Source organism: Durio zibethinus, chromosome 2 (genome assembly GCF_047325235.1).
Source record: "Durio zibethinus cultivar Kanyao isolate XHJ-2024 chromosome 2, ASM4732523v1, whole genome shotgun sequence".
In the NCBI taxonomy this organism is placed as follows: Eukaryota; Viridiplantae; Streptophyta; class Magnoliopsida; order Malvales; family Malvaceae; genus Durio; species Durio zibethinus.
Window position 1 is genome coordinate 32,525,207 of NC_143163.1, and position 21,074 is coordinate 32,546,280.

General features: G+C 27.6%; 1 protein-coding gene and 1 pseudogene across 2 annotated transcripts; both read left to right on the forward strand.

Annotated features, from left to right (window-relative positions):
• The first annotated feature begins 4,277 nt into the window (after positions 1–4,277).
• LOC149520138 (uncharacterized) lies at positions 4,278–4,787 on the forward strand. Its single transcript, XM_089753344.1, has one exon. The coding sequence runs from the start codon at positions 4,278–4,280 to the stop codon at positions 4,785–4,787; it is 510 nt and encodes a 169-aa protein (XP_089609470.1).
• Positions 4,788–9,440: 4,653 nt separating this feature from the next.
• LOC111317425 (F-box/kelch-repeat protein At1g23390 pseudogene) lies at positions 9,441–10,979 on the forward strand (annotated as a pseudogene). The gene has a single exon (XR_016332156.1). The product of XR_016332156.1 is annotated as an F-box/kelch-repeat protein At1g23390 pseudogene (transcript).
• Positions 10,980–21,074: the final 10,095 nt, after the last annotated feature.

Consider the following 21,074-nt stretch of genomic DNA (forward strand, 5'->3'; position numbering starts at 1 on the left):
TGAACGGCCTGCTGCTAGCAGAATTCAAAGCTGAGGAAGTCATCCTAGCCATTAAACAGATGCATCTCACAAAAGCACCTGGCCCTGATGGTATGCCTGTTTTATTTTACCAAAAATTTCGGCACATTATTGGCAATGATTTTGTCCATACTTGTCTTGAATTTTGAACGAGGGGAAAAGCTCAGCTAACTAAAACCATACCCATATAGTCCTCATCCCAAAAATAAAAGATCCTAATAATGTTACCTATTTTCGCCCAATTAGCTTGTGCAATGTCATTTATAAAATCATAGCTAGAATTATTGTCAATGGATTAAAAAATGTCCTTCCCACATGTATTAATTTATCACAAAACGTTTTTGTTCTTGGGAGGTTAATTTCGGACAACATTTTGGTTGCCTATGAAATGATCCATGCTCTAAAAAAGAAAAGAAGGGGACAAGAGGGTATGTTCGCACTAAAACTTGACATGAGCAAAGCCTATGATAGGATAGAATGAAAATTTTTAAATGGGATGATGGGTAAAATAGGCTTCCATTCACGGTGGGTGGATATTATTTTGAACTGTGTTACTACTATTTCTTATTCTATTGTGGTTAATGGATGCATAACTGATTCTTTTAAACCTAAAAGAGGCCTTCGCTAAGGTGACCCATTATCTCCTTACCTTTTCCTGATCTGTACTAAAGGTCTCTCAGCACTTCTAACAAAAAATCAACGCGCAGATGAGCAGACGAGCAGATCTGGACCCAGAGTTGCTCACTTGTTTTTTGCTGATCACAACTTACTTTTTGCTCGTGCAAATAGGAGCAAAAGCGAAAGGGTGAAGCATGTGCTACAGCAATACAAAGATAGCTCTGGCCAAAGAATCAGTTTCAACAAGTCCGCACAGTATTTCAGTGGTAACACAACAGAGACTCAACAAAAAGAGATTAGAAAAGTCTTTAGAGTTCAAATCACTTCTAACCCAGAGAAATATTTGGGACTGCCTTCCATGGTGGGGAGAGACAGGAAACGTGCATTCAGAGGGTTGAAAGACAGGATAAGCTCAAGATTAGCAAGCTGGTCAAGCAAAGCTCTATCTCAATGGGCGGGAAAGAGGTTTTTATTAAAGCAATAATACAAGCCATCCCATCCTACACAATGAGTTGCTTTAGGCTGCCAATAACAATGTGCAGTGAAATAAATAGTACAATCAGCAACTATTGGTGGAAGCATGGAAATGCGAGGGCAGGTATCAACAGGATGAGCTGGAAACGGACGTGCAAGCCAAAAACAGAAAAAGGAATGGGATTCAGGGATGTGGCTAAGTTCAATAAGGCAATGTTGGCAAAACAAGGTTGGAGGTTGTTGACAAACACAAACATATTGGCCTATGGGGTATTGAAAGCAAAGTACTTCCCAAGTACATCCTTGTTGAATCTAAACTGGGTGGCAATCCCTCACTGACATGGAGGAGCATTTGGGAAGCAAAAAGAGTTTTGGAACAAGGAGTTCGATGGAGGGTGGGAAATGCCAAAACCATCTGAACCTGGAAAGATAAATGGCTGCCATCTAATCACAACTGCCTACACGATGCTACAAGGGACGAGTGGGACGAGAATTGCCTTGTAAGTGATTTCATAGATGAAACTACCATGCAGTGGAAAATGGAGCTGGTCCAAAACACTTTCTCTGCTGATGTGGCAGAGATAATAAGCACAATACCAATGAATAGAATTGGCTCTCTAGACGTGATGGTATGGCATTTCAATAATAGCGGTATGTACACGGTTAAAAGTGGATATTGGTTGCTCTACAATGACGGGGATACGGCGTTAGGAAATAGGGCCACGACATACAAGTACAGTGGAAGAATATACGGGAAGCAAAAGTGCCGAGCAAGATCAGAATACTTCTATGGAAAGCTTGTCATGGGTATTAACCCATAACACACACCCTAGTGAGGAGGAAAATGCAAGTTGAGAGTGTGTTCTAGATGCAACCAAACAGAAGAAACTATCCAACATGCTTCGAGGACGTGTCCAAAAGCGAGTGAAGTCTGGCAACATGTCCATTTTAACTGGGACATTTTCACAGCAGAGGAAAAAGACGATGAGTGGATTTTGAAGGCCATAAACACGTTGACTCATAAGCAACTCGGCAGTTAGCAGTAATAGCGGTCGCGGTCACGTTTTAGGTCACGTAACATTTATCGTATTTTTAGATATAACGAAAATAATTACGGTTATTGTGATCATCACGATCGTGAATTTTTTTTTTGCATAATTTATTATAAAATATAATTATTATAATTATAATTATAATTATAAAAATTTTTATTCAATGATTTTAAAAATAGTTTATGACACTCTATGTTTTTTATTTTCTAAAAAAATTATTTATTATTTAGATTATAAAAAGCATTCATATTTGGTTTATTCATAAAATTTGTCTTGGTCAAGTTCATATTCAATATTAATTTTAGACAAATCAAATATTAACAAAACATAATATATTAAATACCAAGCATTTAATTTAATAAAATTACAAACTTAAAAATATAATAATTTCAAATTCCATCAACTACAATTATTGATATATATTTCAAATTTTATCATATGGTAGAATGACAAGTATGATCAGATTCTCTATCTTCACTTTGAGAGCCAAGTTGACTCCATCTCCATTCTTGAGGCCTTTATTCTTGATACATTTGAGGTGAAAGATATATTTGAGGATGATACATTTGTAGTGGAGGGTACATTATCTATGTATATCATATTAAATTATTAATCTCTTAAATTTTTTTAATTATAAATCTTCAATCCCTCTAATTAAATTTTATCTAAAAAAATTTCAAAAATTAAAAGTTTTCAAACTTATATTTTAATAAAATTTTCAAACCTATATTTTTTATTTTTTAGTTTTTAATCTTAATAAGAGTAATAAATCATAAAATGCTAAATTTGCTAAGTAACTTAATTTTTTTGATACACTAATTGATATAAAAATTTTTTATCACGAGCAACTTTTAATAATTATATAATAAACACAATCTTCAATAATTACACAAAAATAATAAGAATTAATCTAATATCAAAAGAATTGACAATAATATAAATATCAAAACAACAAAAAAAATGTTAAAATTCAGATACAAAATTATAAATTAATATATAACACAATCAAAATATAATATTTAATTTTAATTATTTTTCATCTAACTTATACAAAAAAATTTATCAAAATTTTTCATTTAAAATCTCTATATATTATATTAAATTATTAATCTCTTTTTTTAATTATAAATTTTCAAAACCATTAATTAAATTTTATCTAAAAAATTTTCAAAAATTAATTACAAAATTAAATAAAAAAATTCAATCCCACCCTCCAAACAACTCACCACACCTAATCCCTCCTCACCCCCATCCAATCCCTCCCCACCTTCCCCCAAACGCCTCACCACACCCAATCCTTCCCCACCCCATCCAATCTCTCCCCACGTGCTTAATATCCCAAATTTGTTTAATTTTTTCTAGCAAACGGCAAACCCTTTTAGAAACGCTAATATTCTCTTTTGTTCATCTTTTTTTTTGTGCTGCTTTCCTTGGCTTTTTAGAATTTTTTTTTTTATCTTTTTTTTTTATCTCTTATTTTTTATCGCATCTTTTTATCATTATCACTTGCTGACTTACCTAGTATTACAGATACCTCGTTCATCTTTCAAACTCTTATAACATATCATTTTACAAAAATTTTACAAAAAAAAAGGTAATTTAACTTTCTTTTCTTACCTTATTTGATCTTGAATTTGATTTAAATTTATTTTGATGATAAAGATCTGAGATTGTGAGCTTTAGATTGTGAGCTTTATTTTTTGCTTTGGCTTTTATTTTTACTTTTGCAGGTTTATTGTTTTATTCTGCAGACTTAAAGTTTTATTTTTTTCTTGAACTATTAGATTCGTGAGTAGAAAAACAGAATAGCGATAATAACGATCCGTTATTGCCACTATTGCCCGTTACGTCATTATTTTACGGTCGTTACTTTTCGTTTTTGCTGTGAATGAATTTTTCAACTGCTTTTTATTTAATAACGGTGGGGGAGGGTGCACTACCGTAATTTTATGGTCGTTATTCCGCTATTAAACCGTTATTTGAATCCCTTTTAGGCAATCTGGAACGAGGGGAACAAAGAACTGCATGGAGAAGGAAGTAGAGAAGCATTAGTGGTGGCAACCTTCATTATGCAGTATATAGATGATTATAACAAAGCACATGCTGCTGAAAGCAATGCACCACACTAGCTACGGGGACCTGGAAAGCTTCTTTAAGGAGTATTACAAGCTAAACTTCGATGGGGCCTTTTATAAAGAAAGGAAGAAGAACGGGATCGGTATCATTGCACGAAACTCAAAAGGCGAGGTTATGGGAGCAATATCTGCTACGGTAAACAGGCTTTTGGATCCATTTATGGTGGACAATATAGCAACAGCAAAGACGGTCGAGTTGGAAGTGAATTTGGGTATTCAATCTGTGGAGATTGAGGGGGATGATTTGGGAGTAATTAAAAGACAAAAGTCAACTGAACTAGATCTATCCACTGTGGGAGTCATAATTGATGAAGCCAAGAGCTGTTCTAGACTTTTAGCAAGATGCTATTTCGTGCACACCAGCACAAGTGGAAACAATGAAGCACATATGTTAGCGAAACATGGGCTTATTGTTACTGAGGACATGTATTGGATTGATGAATGCCCTGAAATCCTCAATAACAATTCCATTGTTACTGATATTTCATAAATGAAAAGAACAAATTTGGTTCATAAAAAAAATGAAGACAAGTATTAATGATCTTTTAAGGAAGGCGACCGTAGTTTTTTTTTTTTTTAATTATTATCATAATAAAAAATTACATTCATATAATCAATTAAATAATTAATTAATAAATTAAAATATAACTAAATAAGTAAACTTATATACAATAAAATTTGAACTTAGAACCTCAAAGTTTTAAAATTTCCTCTTTATCACTAAATTAAAATCTCATTGGCACATCCGGAAGTCTTCAACAATGATTTTTTTTCATTTTTTCCATTTCAATTTAATGTTGGTACGGAATTAAATTTGTATACTTTGTTTGCTTTAACCTTTCTACAGTATTGAATTTGTTTACCTTATTTGTTTTTATCTTTACCTCTAAATTATTCTTTGTGTCAACATTTTTTTTATAAACAAAGTTTTACTTGAACCATCATAAGCTGCTTCAAATAATACCTTCAAACATAATACCATTTAGCCCCAAAGCCTTGTTAAGGTCCCTATTAACTTTGATCCCTAGTTATATTTCTTAGCTCTGGGTAAATTACATTAAAATTTAGGGTTTTTAAAGTTATTTACCCCTTTTTAGTATTCATCTCATTTATATTTAAATATGATTTGGTCCCCTCGTTTGGGTTAATTTTTGTTCATCCATAAACTACAAAGGTATAAAATTAAGAATCATACTTGAAATTTAAATACATTTATATTTTAGTATTACAAAAAATTACCTTATATGTAAAACAAAATTAAGATGGAAATCAAATTTAATTTATTTACACTATGTTGTTATCCATCATACATATCGAGAATAATAATGTTATTATTATTATTATTATTATTATTATTATTATTATTATTATTATTATTATTATTATAAAACAACCCATAAATTATAACATCATTTAACATAGTTTTTTTCCTACCATTTAACTGTCATAATAATTTTCTTTTGATTCAATGCCTAAAATATTAAAAAAAAAAATCTACTTCAATTATATTGTCATTCAATATTTTAACTTTTATCAACATAGTAATTATTTTTAATTCAACAATTACTATTAAATTTTTGAAAATACTAAATATAAAAATTTCAAATTAAATATAAATTCTAATACCCATCCAACATCAATTTACCATAAAAATCATCATTAAATTACGTTTATAAAAATCAAGAACCAATAAACTTAACTATATAATAATATTTTAATTCAAAAATTATTATCAATCTTTAAAAATATATATCAATTATAAAAAAACAAAAAAAAATTCTATTATAAAAACAAAAATTCAATATCCATCCAACTTCAATTTTTATATAATGTTCAAATAATATAAAAGTATTTTTAATTTTTTTTATATTTTAAATATCTGAAAAATTAAAGAAAAAAGCTACATTTTTATAAAACTACCATGTGTTAAAAAAATAGCCCAAAACCCTCATTTTGTACATAGCTGTATAGATTTTCTTTTTAAAAAAAAAAAAAAGAAAATATTGTTAGGCTTATTTATATTTTTCTCTTTTTTTTAAAATGCTTAAAAAATATTTATCTGAAAAATGAAAATAAAAATTTTAAAAATTCATTTTTTCTTTCAATTTTCTTATTTATTTATTTCTTCCTTTTTTCTTTTTAAAAATAAAAAAATGGGGTTTGTTTTTTATATATGAAGAGCAATTAAGCTGTCATGAGTCAATTCCAACTTTCCAAAACTCTACTTTAATATATAGTAAGTATATAAGTATATAGATATGTAGATTTTTCCCCTTTGCGTAATAATTCAGCTACATATTTAGAACCTGATAAATAGCTCCTATTTTAAATTAATATTAATATACCGCACAAAAAATATTTCTTTTGGAGCATCTACAGGAAAAAAATTTTAAAATGAACGTCTATAAAACCCAAATTCAACAAGGCCACATTAGCCCAATTTGAACGAAGGCCCAAGTTCGCTTGAAAAATTAGAATGCAGCAAAGTCAATGAAGTCGTCATTGTGATGGAAAAATTGGGCTTGTTGGACGCCCAACTTCTCAATTGTAATGCGCATTCATAAGCATTTTGTAATAGTCACGCTAACCATAAATTGATAGGCAAGGGCATGTTGATTAATTTATTTCTTTTGAATTTTTTTTATTTAAAAAAAAGGTTGCAATTTGGGGATAAAATAAAATACTTTAGATGATATAATTTAAATTATTTAATAAATGCCACTTTTTAAAAATTACTGAATGAACCAATTAAATTAAATTTCAAATTTATATTGATTAAGATTTTAATCACATACAATCATCCATTTTTTGATCTACTCTTAGAATGATTTGCTAACAAAATGTTTAACCGTGGTATTTGATGGGAAAATAAGGGTTGTCTTCTATCAAAATATGGATGGTAATTTTTTTTCTTCTATCAAATGAAGTAAAGGATGAAAAGAAAATAATTTTAATGTCCTTTTTCCTCCTACTAAATATAGTGCAAGGCTTCGTTTCATAGAAATGAAGAAGGGGTTAAAAGTGAAAATTTTATTAATTTAATGATTAAGTTATAAAATTAGAAAATTGATTATAAATTTTAACAATTTAATTAATAAATTTTTTATCATTCTTATCATGCAGAGTCTACACGTTTAAATTGATTCTGGTTCAAAATCAACACTATTAAGCCAATACTTTATGAGAAATTATTTGATATATTATCAATTCAATTTTTTAACTATATAAGCGATATTAACAAAATAACACATATATCACTTTTCTAAATTTAATTTTTAAAATTTTTTAAATAATACCTAAGGGACATATGTTGGCTTATTAATCTCACTTACAAAATTAAAAAGCTACAAATGTATTTAATAATTTCTTATTATTGATGTTTATGTTGGAAAATAACACATTTTGAGCAATCAGTCTAGATCTTTGGACTGAGTTTTCTCTCTCTCTTTTTTTTTTAAATATGATAAATCTTAAAATTGTGACAGTATAGAAAAAGCTTTTATTTTGAGTAAACAATTTTTTTTCAAAAAATTAAGAAAAACAAAACAAAACAAATAGTTAAACTTTTATTTTGTTCTTTTACACGTGATAGTAGAATTGGAATTTTTTATTGATGAATAAAAGACTCTCTATCACATACCTTCAAAATGTCATTTAATTTTTTTATTAGTTATATTTTTAATCAACAATTCCAGTCAAATATTACTTGATCCTACTCTTTATTTTTTTTTTATTGAAGCAGTAAAGTTTTAATCCAATTCATAAGAACTATTAATTGATTTTTTTTAAATAACTTGTACAAGACTAAACACTTTGTATCGTTTGTATTATAATTTTTTCTTTTTTTATTTAAAACCGCTTTATTTTAATTTTTTTTTATAATTGACTCATTTGACATCTTTGTAGTTGTATATGTCTTAGATAGAAATATTACTAGAATTTATAAGGTTAAGGAAAGATCAAATAGTCCTTTGTGTTTATTTTTATTTACATAAAATTTAAATAAATATTTGGTTTGTTTGGATTTTTAAACAGTAATTCTTACTTTGTGTTAAATTAGACAATTTTATGTTGAATTTGTCACGTTAATTCTAATTTGTTATTGGTTTATATTATTTAATGATTTTTTATATTGATATAATACTTAATTACGATTATAACCATAAAAAAATTAGCTATGAATTATAATTGATTATAATAAATAAGAAAGATAATGTCAGAACATGAAATAATTACCACATAAATAATAATAAATATATATGTGCTCTAAACAGTGATAGATCTTGACATATAATTTAGAGAGAATCAATTAATAATATATAATATATTTTATCTTTTTTTTTAAGATATTTTTATCATACTTATTAATTTATATAGACAAATATTAATAAAAATATGATAAGAGAATAAAATTATAAAACAAAAATATTACTATGACAATATTATACTTTTAATAATAACATGATTTACAATTAACTGTTGAATTATTAATTATATAGAATTTTTTGTTTTTTTTATAATTTAATACTAAAAAAAAAAGTATGAATAAATCAACTATTAAATATTTTATCAAAACAAAAAAATTAAATATATTTATAAAAGAATGAAGATAAAATTTTAAGACTATAAGTTCGGAGTTTTTCTGTCCTTTTATAAAATAGTTTAAATATAAATTTTTTTTAAAGAATTATATCATGTGATAGAGATATAAAGTAAAAATAAAGGTAAAAAGTATACGAAAAAAGCAGTTGTTAAAAAAAATAAATGTGAGAATTTATAAGTAATAATTGTTGGATAAATAAATAAATAAATAAATTTAAATGTAATTTAAATATTTTTTAAATTATAATATATAAATTTAATTTATAAAATATAAAAATAATAAAATTAAGTTTTTTTTATTAAAGGACTAATTTAAATGTATTTAATACAAATATATATTCATATTAAAGGGGTTTCAAACATTAGGGGAGGCCCCCTCAGATTTTCATTACGTCTAATATTTATACTCTAATTTGATATGTAATTATTGATTTAACGGTAATACGAACTAATTAATTTATTCATGAACGTGTAAATCCGTCGTTGAATATATCTAATGCTATGTGATGATCAAGTCCTATGACTCTAAAAAAATAAATAAATAAATAAAGCCATGATCATGAACCTCGAAGCACACCATTATTTTCTTCCAACGGTAAACGGCACAAGATATCTAGCCTTTATAAATTGCCCCACTTTTCCTTACCCTCTAAAATCTAAACCAGCCAAATACAATAAGCTTTCACGAATTACGATGACCGAAGTACAAAAGCTGAGATACGGATATGGATCCGATGAAGATAAGGAAGAAGAAGAAGAAGAAGAAGAAGAAGGAGCTGATATTCGAGGGGATGTCTTAGAATCCATTCTCTGTCACGTTCCTCTCATCCATCTCCTCCCAGCTAGTCATGTGTCTAAATCATGGAATCACGCCGTCTTCTCCTCCCTTCGCCATTTCAACAAGCCCAAACCTTGGCTCATTGTCCACTGTCAGAGCTCACGCCCTCCCTACGCCACCACTGCCCTCGCTTACGACCCACGTTCTAACCTCTGGCTGCGTATCAACCAAAAACCACCCATTGACTGTGTCTCAGCTCTCCGCTCCTCAAACTCCACGCTCCTCTACATGCTGTCTATCTCTAAATTCTCCTTCTCTTTAGACCCACTCCACCTGACGTGGCACCACGTAGACCCACCCCTCGTTTGGCGCATCGACCCAATCGTGGCCATTGTGGGTCGCCACGTTGTCGTCGCTGGAGGCACCTGCGATTTCGAGGATGATCCACTTTCAGTTGAAATCTACGACCTCGAAACTCGCAGGTGGGACACCGGTGAGTCCATGCCGTCAATCCTCAAAGACTCTGCAGCTTCCACGTCGCTCTCCGTCGCAGCCAATACAAAAAAATTGTATGCAATGGAGCAAGTTTCTGCTATTACGTATTCTTTTGATCCCAGCTCCAGGATTTGGTCTGGACCGTTTGATCTGCGTCATGATCAGAACATTTACTTTTCGGTGATTGGAATTTTGGGCGACAACTTGATTATGGTGGGGTTACTTGGAAATTCCGACAGTGTTAGAGATGTCAAAGTGTGGGAAATAAAGGAAGAATCATTTGAGTTTTGCAAAGAAATCGGGGTGATGCCAAAAGAGTTGGTGGAAAAGCTGAAAGCGGAACATACAAGTTTAAGTTCAATAAAAATAAATTTGATGGGTGATTTTTTGTATATATACAATCCTGAAGAGCCTGACATATTGGTGGTGTGCGAGATTAGAGACGAGGGACTTCGGCGGTGGGGAAGTTTGCAGAACGTGGCGGTGAGTGACAGGAGCAGGGTGGCGGAGAGGATGGTGCTGACGTGTGCTGCTGTGGGGTTGGGTGAATTAGGTAAAGCGATGGCGTCCGGGAAAGGGAGTTTCAGTATTGTTAATAATGGGATTTTACTGTGATTTTAATTGTTTTATTCATGGTTTGAACATTTGTTGAGCCGCTGTTGCCGCTCTTTGTTCGTTTATTGCGATATATCTTGTCGGGAAATTACTTTTAAAATTTTTAAATTTCACGAATAAAATTAGCACAATAACATATGATAATTTTTTAATTTTGAAGAGTGTATAAAAAATAAAGTCGTATCTTATTTACCTTTCTATCGTTTTTGGATATTTTTGCTATTTAAATCATAATTATATTTAAGTTATATATAATCATCACAGTAAAGTATTGATAATGAATATATTATATAATGTTTCTAAATAATGAAATTGCATCAAGAACAATAAAATTTTTAACAATTATAATTGAATATAAAAGTTTTAATTTTTATTAATAGCAAAATTTTTAACTCCATCTTTGCCACGTTATAACATTAATGGAATTAAATACTATAAAGTTAGTAGATTGGGTTGATTCTTTGGTCTTCTTAACAATTATAACAGATAATGTCTAATTTGACATAGCCATCAAAAACAACTCATAGCTAAACAAAGCACATTAAAGCTTTTTTTTTTTAAGTTTTGCAAAAGTTGACCACTTAAAAGACATGTTTAGCACGCTGCTGCTATGTTTGAAATGGTGAATGTATAATAGAATATAGACGGTCACAGGATTTTCTTTTATATTTTTATTGTTTTGGGAGTTAGGATTGATGCTACCATCGGATGATGGATTTTTTTATTTTTTATTTTTGTACTACCAATCGCATTTAGATGATCTTGATACAATGAATGAATACTGTTCATGATGTAAACATTGTTGAAAATATATTCACTTTGAGGAATTGTCCAGTTTAGGAGCTTGTAATCCTGCCTTCAAGATTTTATCTTTCAAGAAAATACATCTATATAGGAAAAAAGTAACTTTGCTTATAAAGCCATAATTCAATCCTTAATTATTAGATACGAGATCGTGTTTCTTCAGCAAATGAGATTTTTTATCTTAAAAGAAAAGTAAAAAAAAGATGTCCATAGTTATATGATTTAATTTAATCAAACTCTAGAGCTATGATAAATTAGAGATAAATTGTCTTACAAATTTAAATTTAACTTTTAACGGGATAATTGTACAAAACCTTCATTTATAATATCTAGTTAGTTCTAACTTCTAACATGAAAATAATTTTTATCCACTGTGGTAGTTGGTCTTGTACTTATTTCCTTTAGACCCATTCCGGAAAGCATTGGCTGGCATCTGGTTTCTTCTTATTCAGTGGTTGGTAACCGGTAAGCAGTACTCTACAAATGCTAATATTGTGTGTTTACATTTACTTAAATTGTAATCATCAATCCAATCCACGTTATAATTTGTTGATTTTGTTGGTGGTTACATCAACATAATAATGAGAACTGAATATATATACTAAATTCATCTTTCTAGTTGGGGAAAAGGCTCACCTACCTGCGGAGATGACTGGTCCATTCCATTCTGTATATCTTCAACACTTCTCAGTAGATTGAAGAGACTAGTGGAAAATAATAACGTCGGATGATGAAAAGGAAACACAATTTCGATATTATAGAACGTGATGTGCAAAATCACTTCCCTTCGGAAAGTGATTTGTTGAAAATGATCATTCATAATCATTTGATTTTAATGACTCCCATGCCCTCGAATTTTAGAAACAACAACGTTTAAAAAAATTATACAAAAGAGAGAGTGGGACGGGGGCCTCTGGAGCTCATAATTTTTGCTTGGATTGCTTGATTGCTATTGAATTAGAAGAGCAGCATTAGTAGTAGTAATAGTAATTGTTGCAGACCAGTACTTTTTTCGTGTAAGCTACGGGAGTGGGACTGCCATTAATCCACGACATTAATTAATGCTCCGTCAACAGAATTACAAAAATACAAACTTCTCCTATCCTTAATTAATTGCAAATTGAGAAGCAATAAGTTGACTTATGTTTAGATCAATTGGCATGAGTTTTTATTGACGGTTGGAGGTTACATGTTTAAACAAGTCCATATGCATATAATCTTTTTTGGTCTAGTAAACATTAAAAATAAAAAAGATTAGGGATACATTAGAAAATTCAAAAAATAAAAATGCAACAATTACTTTTGAGATCTAGTTTCTTACCAATTAAAAGATTATTTATTTTTCAAATCTAGGGTTTAGTTGGAATGGTTCATTCATTAAATTTTTTGGAAATGAATTTCCCCTAGACAAAAATATTCAAATTCAAAATTATAATTAGTTCAACTCGTGGTAATATTTTGTATTAAATAATTATTTTTATTAATTTTAAATTAAATTGATTTAAATAGACAATTCGAAACAATTTTGAACAAATTCTTAAAGATGTTAATCATTGTTTTTTTTTTTCTTTTTTCTTTTTTTTTTTCTTACCGTTGTTCATTGATCTTTTGAACTTTTTGACATTCATCATGTGTTTGGCAGTGAATTTGGTATATACAATCAGTAGTAAATCCGGATGTATTCGTTCATTTGGTCTTGCAAATGGCATATTTACAGTGATAGAATGTGTAGGAAATTTTAGTTTAAGTGTTTAAATCTTTGTTTGAAGATTATAAACATGATAAGAAGACAACGGACTTTAGCAGTTTAGTACCTTTCATTTAGGTTGCATTACCTTCACATCATTTCTCTAACAAAAATAAAAATCAACTCAGCTTGAAAAATTAGTAGTTGCTGAGACTTGAAACAATTAATCAACCTATCCATTCTCTTTCTGATTAGAAGGCATGCATTAGCAAATAGACAAAATCATAGGCCAAGAGTTATCTTGTTTGGTGGATCCCTCGTTTAAAAAGATAATTACCTCAATTCTTATCTTGTAGCTATTGGAGACTCTTTTTTTCCTTGGGGTTGGAGGTTAACATTAAGTGTCGATTTGACATGTTACAGAATTTGGACATCTTATAAGGCTAATTATATTGTTCAAGCATAATTTAAATTTCAGTCAAGAATTAAAGTATTGTAATCCTGAATGTAAGTATATATAGCAGCGAAAAGGATATGAGTAAATTTTAAATTAATTTAGTTAATTTATTCTGATAAAAAATTATATTTAACATATTTAAAATTTAAATCTCAATACTTTGTATTTTTTTTTCTATCCTCATATCTTATCTTTTTTTGTATCAAATAAAATATATATAAATACATGTCATATAAATTAATTAATTAATTAATAGGCATAATTTGTAAGGTTGGGTTTGGAATCTTGTTATAATTATTATGTATTTGACTTAATTTAGGGCAAGAAAAATTAATTTCTAGGATATTGTTGCTATGCTGAAAGTCCAAATATGATAATATCCAAAGAATTTATTCTAAGACCATTATTTTGACCAAAACGTATGGATTTTGAACAGAGTAATCATTTAGGATGATAGTGAAAACAGCCAAACTAATTAAATCCCACTAGCTTAAAAGCCAACTCGATATAAAAGTTTGGTGAATGGTGTTGTAGCCGGTGACTTTGAACTGGTCTGCTAAGGAAACAGCCAAACAGGATCTCTTTAGCCCGCCAGTGCCAGAAGGGTTAGACGATGATGCCCTATTTTTCACCATATAATATATGCTACGGATTCAACGTAAATTTCATCTCCCATTTCCAACTTCCACACGATGTAATGTAATGCAATGATAATTTCGAATTTAAAGTTTAATCCAATTACAACTTCTTTTGTAACAAAAATGTAAAGGTAATTTCTTCACTCTTATCGCCTCGCTCTTACTGCAATTGTTTAGAAATCATGTAATGGTAATGGTAATGGTAATTGATTTTTTTTATTATTATTTATTAGAGAAAGCAGGATTCAAACCCCCTTTTGAGCAAGAAATCATGCAACAAATTGAAATGCTCGGTATATTAATTCTTTCTTAATTTAGGAGAAAAAAAAACTATTTTTTCTTTTAAAAAGCAAGAACAAGTTGTGCATATCTTAACAAGGAGCTCTATTTTGAAGCTAGGTCTTATCTTTATCCATTCTAACAGAAATACATACGGTCCACGTAAGTTAGAGATTCGATCCAATTGAAAATGCACATACATCTGTAATGTGTTTGGTAGAAAGAACAAAAGCCAAGAATGAAACAGTTTCCTCATTTCCCTTTTTTTAAAAGAAAATGAGGAATGGTTCTTATCCTTTCAACCACAGCATTTCCTACCAAAGAGATTCGGGTATGGCACAATCACAAGCATGCACACAAATTTACAAATTCCAAACCTTGGCCTAATTGCCCTATATACATCAATTATTTATTTATTTATTTATTTGTTTGTTTGTTTGTTTACTCAATGTTAAAACTTTAGGTGTATTTAGTATTTGGTGTCATAGATTATTTATTATGTTTTTCATTGTCTACTATAATATATGTTGGCTGAACTTACCGATAGTGGTAGAGACGGCTTCTTCATGTGGTTTTTTCTATTTCTTCCATGTATATCGAGAGCTTCATTACAATAAGAGATTATGGATGATGTTCTTGTTTAAGTTTTTCAAAGAAAATTCTATGTTCCTCAAAAAAATAAATTGGATAAAAAAACCTATGACAAAAAAACATAAAGTGTTCAACAGTTGGATGCTCCAAAAAAAAAAATAGAATTTGAAATTTCATTTTGAAAATTTAGATTCAAATCTTGAAAATAAAAATAAAGCTTAGCTAGTAGGACAAAATTCAAATCTTTGCCAATATACGAACCAAAATCTAAAAAGTAGCAAAAAAAAAAAAAACCTTTGCTCATGCGTAGGCTTGGATAGGCCTGGATGGGCCTTAGAGCTTTGTATATAGGATGTGTGACCAACAGCTAATATTAGTCCAAACTCCAAAGCTAGTTGGTCTTTGTTTGATATTAGGCCTTGCCCATAAAAAGGTCACAACCTAAAATCATATTTTTTATTTTTTTATCATTGGTGAGTGAAATTACTAATGCAATAAATAAGATGATACTATTTTACTAATAAAATGATTCAAATGATAATATTTTATTAATAATTTTTTTTAATATTAATTTTTATATATTTATTTTAAAGATAGATACTTATTCATTAATTAATTGTCATCATTTTATTCACTATTAATATACAAAATTTATATATTAATAATATATCAAATATAATTTTTTTTAATTAATTTGACAAAATGTCAACTGATAATTTTTATGAAAATTATCAGGCAATAACATAATTTTTATTATCCAAACTAGATTTCCTAACTAGATTCCATGAACGTTCTTTGAACCGCACTCAAATCTTTACACAAAATCATACTCAACTTTTGAGAGCCTTACAACCTTTTACCCTGATACAATCTGTAAATAAAATAACATATTTATAGTAAAACTTTAAAATGCTGAAGGATCCATCAATAAAATAACTACTCACAAAATATTAATTATAGTAAATAAGATAACGAACAACTAATTTCAACATAATCTTATTTTTTTTAAGAAATCATATACCAACTAACTGAAAAAAAAAAAAAAAAAAAAAAAGAGTGATCGCAACATTTTACTGGATATTTTAAGAACTATGAATGTAAATAACTGAATTCAAAGTTGTGAAAAAGTTAATACAAAAATGATATATTAATAATAAATCAAGCTTGGTTTATATTTATTTAAATATATAATTATTTGAATATTTTACCTATAATTTTATAATTAATCAATCATAATTAAAAAATTATATATAAATTTATTATTTAAAAATTTAAACTTCACATAAATTTTTTTTATAAATCTTATATAATATTGAATTAATTATATTATAATAATTATAAATATATCGAGAGTAAACTAAGATCAAATCTGTTAAGCGATAACATTGGTTGGATTCTGACCCATGATCGTGAGTTGAATCGAATATGGTTCCTCGTACAATTATGTGCACAGTAGATAGATTACATGCTAATAATTACACCATAAACGTGACGAACAATCGCTGTCAACACTATGTCACCTATCTTTAGTTAGTTGGGGGAAATCATGTAACATAATAAACTTAGATGAATTTTTAAATGCATATATCTATAGCTTTAGTTGGTTTTAGTTGTTGGTCCACAACCAAGGAAATCATTACCTGTAAAATTAAATAAATAAACCAATGTCACTTAAAAATGGACCCATATAAAATCATCATTTACAACTAAACAATAAAATAAAATAATAATTCTATAGTTTATATAAAATATTAATAATTAATATATTTATATCATATTTTATATAAAAATTAAATTTTATAATTTGTTTCAACATAAAAATATAAAAAAAATTTTAAAAAAATTTATACATAATTTTAATTAAAATTTTAATTCATATTTATTCATTTTGTATATATTTTTGTTTTGTATTATTATATCACATTTTAATTATCAAATTAAAAAAAAAAAAAAAACTCTTCAACAGTTATATGCGCCACCGAAAATTGTCAAAAAATTCCAATTTCCAAAACCCTACCTACTTTGAAGTTTGAATTGTTTTGTCATAGTAATTTCAAAGGTAGCAGCAGATGCCTGCTTTGAAGTTTGAATTGTTTTTCCATGGCAATTTCAAAGGTTGTAGTAGAAGTATAGTTTTTCAACCTTTTTCAAAAATTTTTTCTTTAGGCTTTTGAAATATAAAAGAAAAAGTTTGAAAAGAATGATTTTAATTGCTGGGGCAACATCAATCTGTAGCTGTAGGCTATTAATCCAATCAAATTATCAAAGGTAGTAGTAGAAGTATAGTTTTTCAACCCTTATCAAAAATTTTTTCTCTATCCTTTTAAAATGCAAAAGAAAAAGTTTGAAAAGAATGATGCTAATTGCTAGGGCAACATCAATCTGTAGGCTGTTTATCCAATCTGAATTTGACACATAAACATTGGAGTACATTACAATATTGATCAACGTCCATTTCACTCTAATCTTCTTGGGTTTGGTGTTTGGTCGGGGCCCATGCACTTTTTGTCTATCGATCACTTTTCTTTTTGAGGAGCTTTCAGTTGACGAAAGCAAATACGTCAAAGATCTTGTTCTGTGCCTCTGATCTTGTTGATCGGTGAAAAACCAATCTCAGTTCTTTACCCTTTTGCCACTCGTACCAGCGGCAAGTTAACGGATATAAATTGATAATATATGTATTTATATTATATAAAATTTTAAATTTTAAATATTTATGTAATATTTTATATAAATATTATGTATTAGTGTTTGTATTATGTAACAAATATAAAATATATTTTTTAATTTTTATTAAATTTTATTGAAATTATTTTTTTATATATTATTATATCATGTTTTTAATTATTAATCAGATGATAGGATTTGGATTTAATTTCATTTCAATTGCTTAGTAGTTAGTACTCATTAGTGACATTCAAACTAAAAAAGATTAAAAAAAAGTTAGTTGGTTTTGAGTTGGACGGTTTGAAAACTCGGGAGAGTCCTCAGCAGGCAGCATTTATATACAGAAAACGTAGAAGTAGCTTCGAATTTGATTATACTTAATTTTTTTATACCAAGGTAAATGGCATTTTATTTATTAGATATTTTCCAACCTAGAAAAGTAGAACACCTTGATCAATTATGGACATTTTTGTAATTCAAGTGTTTAATTACTAATAACATATATTGAAAAAATATTTTAAGTTGGATATCTATATTGAAATTTAATATTATTTACTAATTATATATCATGTCAAAAATATATAAATATTTAAAATAAATTTAATGGGACACTTTTTGTGGAGTATTTTTCTCAAATTATTCTTGTCTGTTAAATGAAAAATGATTACCTTAGCGATGCTTGATTCACATAATTTTAAATTAAAAAATATATATATGATATCCGAAAAAATTTAATACTCAAAATTGTGTTTAATTTTCAAGCCATCTTATAATCAAATTTATTTATTTGGTTTGGGGAATCATGATTTATTAATTTATGTATAATTAGTATAATTTTCTTGATAAATTTTAGGCAACCTTTCATTTTATTTTAATAAAAAATATATAAACAACAAATGATGTATTTAGCAATAAAAAAAATTAATTTTTTTAATTAAATATATCTAATTACGGTATTTAACTAGACATCAAATTATAATTATTGTATTAAAACAAAAAAAAAAAGATTATCAGTTATGGTGTTTGGAAAAGTTGAATGTCTTATTTGTTTTTGTAAATATGTTAAAAATAATATCAAATAAGGAGTTTGTTTAAAAATAACGACTTACTATAATTTGCAAAGATTTTAAAAGATCGTGTATCAAATAAAATGTTTGTAAAACAAAAGCATGGGATTTATAAATATGTTGGAAAAATTTATCAAATAAACACTGATACTTTTATATAGATTCTAGAAAAAATATCAAATAAGATATTTATAAAATAAAAAAAAATGCATTGAAAACTGAATTAAAAATAAAATAAATTTTAAAAAAAGTTAATATTGAGTTTCAAATTTATTTTTCAAAAGCGTAATGGATATGTAATAAATTTTTTATTTAAATTAAATTTAAAAATAAGATAATTTTTTATTCAAAATCTTTAAATATTATAAAAATATTAAAATTTTTTATTTCGAGATTTTTTATATTATTATAATTTTAATTTTTTTAATCAAATTAACATAAATCAAATATAAAAAATAAATACTCACCATTAATATTTAAAAAAATTTATAAATTTTTCTTAACCAAATGCACTTTTATATATATATATATATATTTGCAATTAAAGATAAAACTAAAAAGACGATAAAAGGTCAATATTGACGTGTTTCATTTGGAACCTAACTTCACTCAGATGGCAAACGCTTTTCGATTTTCTAGGAAAAAAGAAAATAAAATCCATAGAACCACAGATTTGGAATGAGGGGCCCCTGCCTCGTTTCACTGATTACAATCGAATAATTGAGATGCTATCTCATGATTTTCATTGAAAAGATTGCTGTTTGCTTATTGTTATCTTTTACTTTTTACCGGTACTTATACTACCATTTTCTTAGGTTTTTTACTTTGTTTTTCCTTGTAATTATAAAATCTAAGATGACCAGTTGAGCAGGCTTTTTTACTGGATATAAAGATTAAAAATCAATCTTATTATTATATTATAAATCTAAGAATATAAGTTGTTCATGTAAATGATCACCTGTCATATCTTATCAAGTATTGTTTTAAATTTTGCAATATAATATATATGATAATAAATAAAAAAATTAACATTGAATTACAATATAATAATAAATTTCATCTTAATCTTATATTGAATCATAGTTAAATAATAGTAAATTGTGAGATATTGAATTGTTCTCTGTAGTAGAAAAAAGAGATGCGAGAGTAAAGTCTTAAAAGAAAATTATATTTTTAATTTTAATGATTAAAATTTAATTTATGATAATTTTAAATATTAAAAAAATAAAAAAAACAACCATAATTTCGAGTCTTAGTTGTTGGAGAGAATAAATTGTGAATATGTATTTATATCAACCCACGAAGATGGAATAATTGCTTGTTTTCTCTCTTTCAAGCAAAAATCTTAAAATTTATTCTGAAATTAGATATGTCTAATTAAAGATTGGTTACTTGTCTGACTAAGATTGGACAAATTTTCTTAAACTTGAATTAGGTTTGAATTGAAGTCTTATTTAATTAATAAAAATTAATTTTTATTATAAAATATATTTTAAAATATTCATATTTTATTTTTTAATATTTTTCAAAACATTTTGCTTTGGATAGGAGTTTTAACAAGCCAACCGAGCTTCGACCAGCCAAGCCACAGACAGGTCCGGTTCATATCATTCCCCCTTTAATTATGGCTGCTTTTTTTAACTAACATTTTGCTCATTTTGTAGAATTTATAATCAATTAATCAACTCAAATTATTTTTTACTATATTGAAAATTACATTTAATAAGATAATTATAGAGAATAGAAAAGAAAATTACAGTAAAATGCTTCTTTATTCTCTCAATGAACAGAAGTAATTATCAACATTTAACATAAGGGTAGGAATGACATATCAACTTCCCAAATTTTTATTACCAACCAAAAAAAAAAAAAACGAAGGAATATTCTTTTGAAAATGATGGTTAAAACATCAAATAAAAGTGCAAAACATATGGATATTGCCCATCTGAACTTGAGAATTTTTATTCTTATTAAACTATTTGAACAAGTAAATTTTTTTGGTAATCTATTAAAAAAATTAAAGTTAAATTGTTTTGGTTTGAAAAATACATGCATGCATTTTTTTTCTTTTTAAAAAAAAGATCCAAAGTTATTATC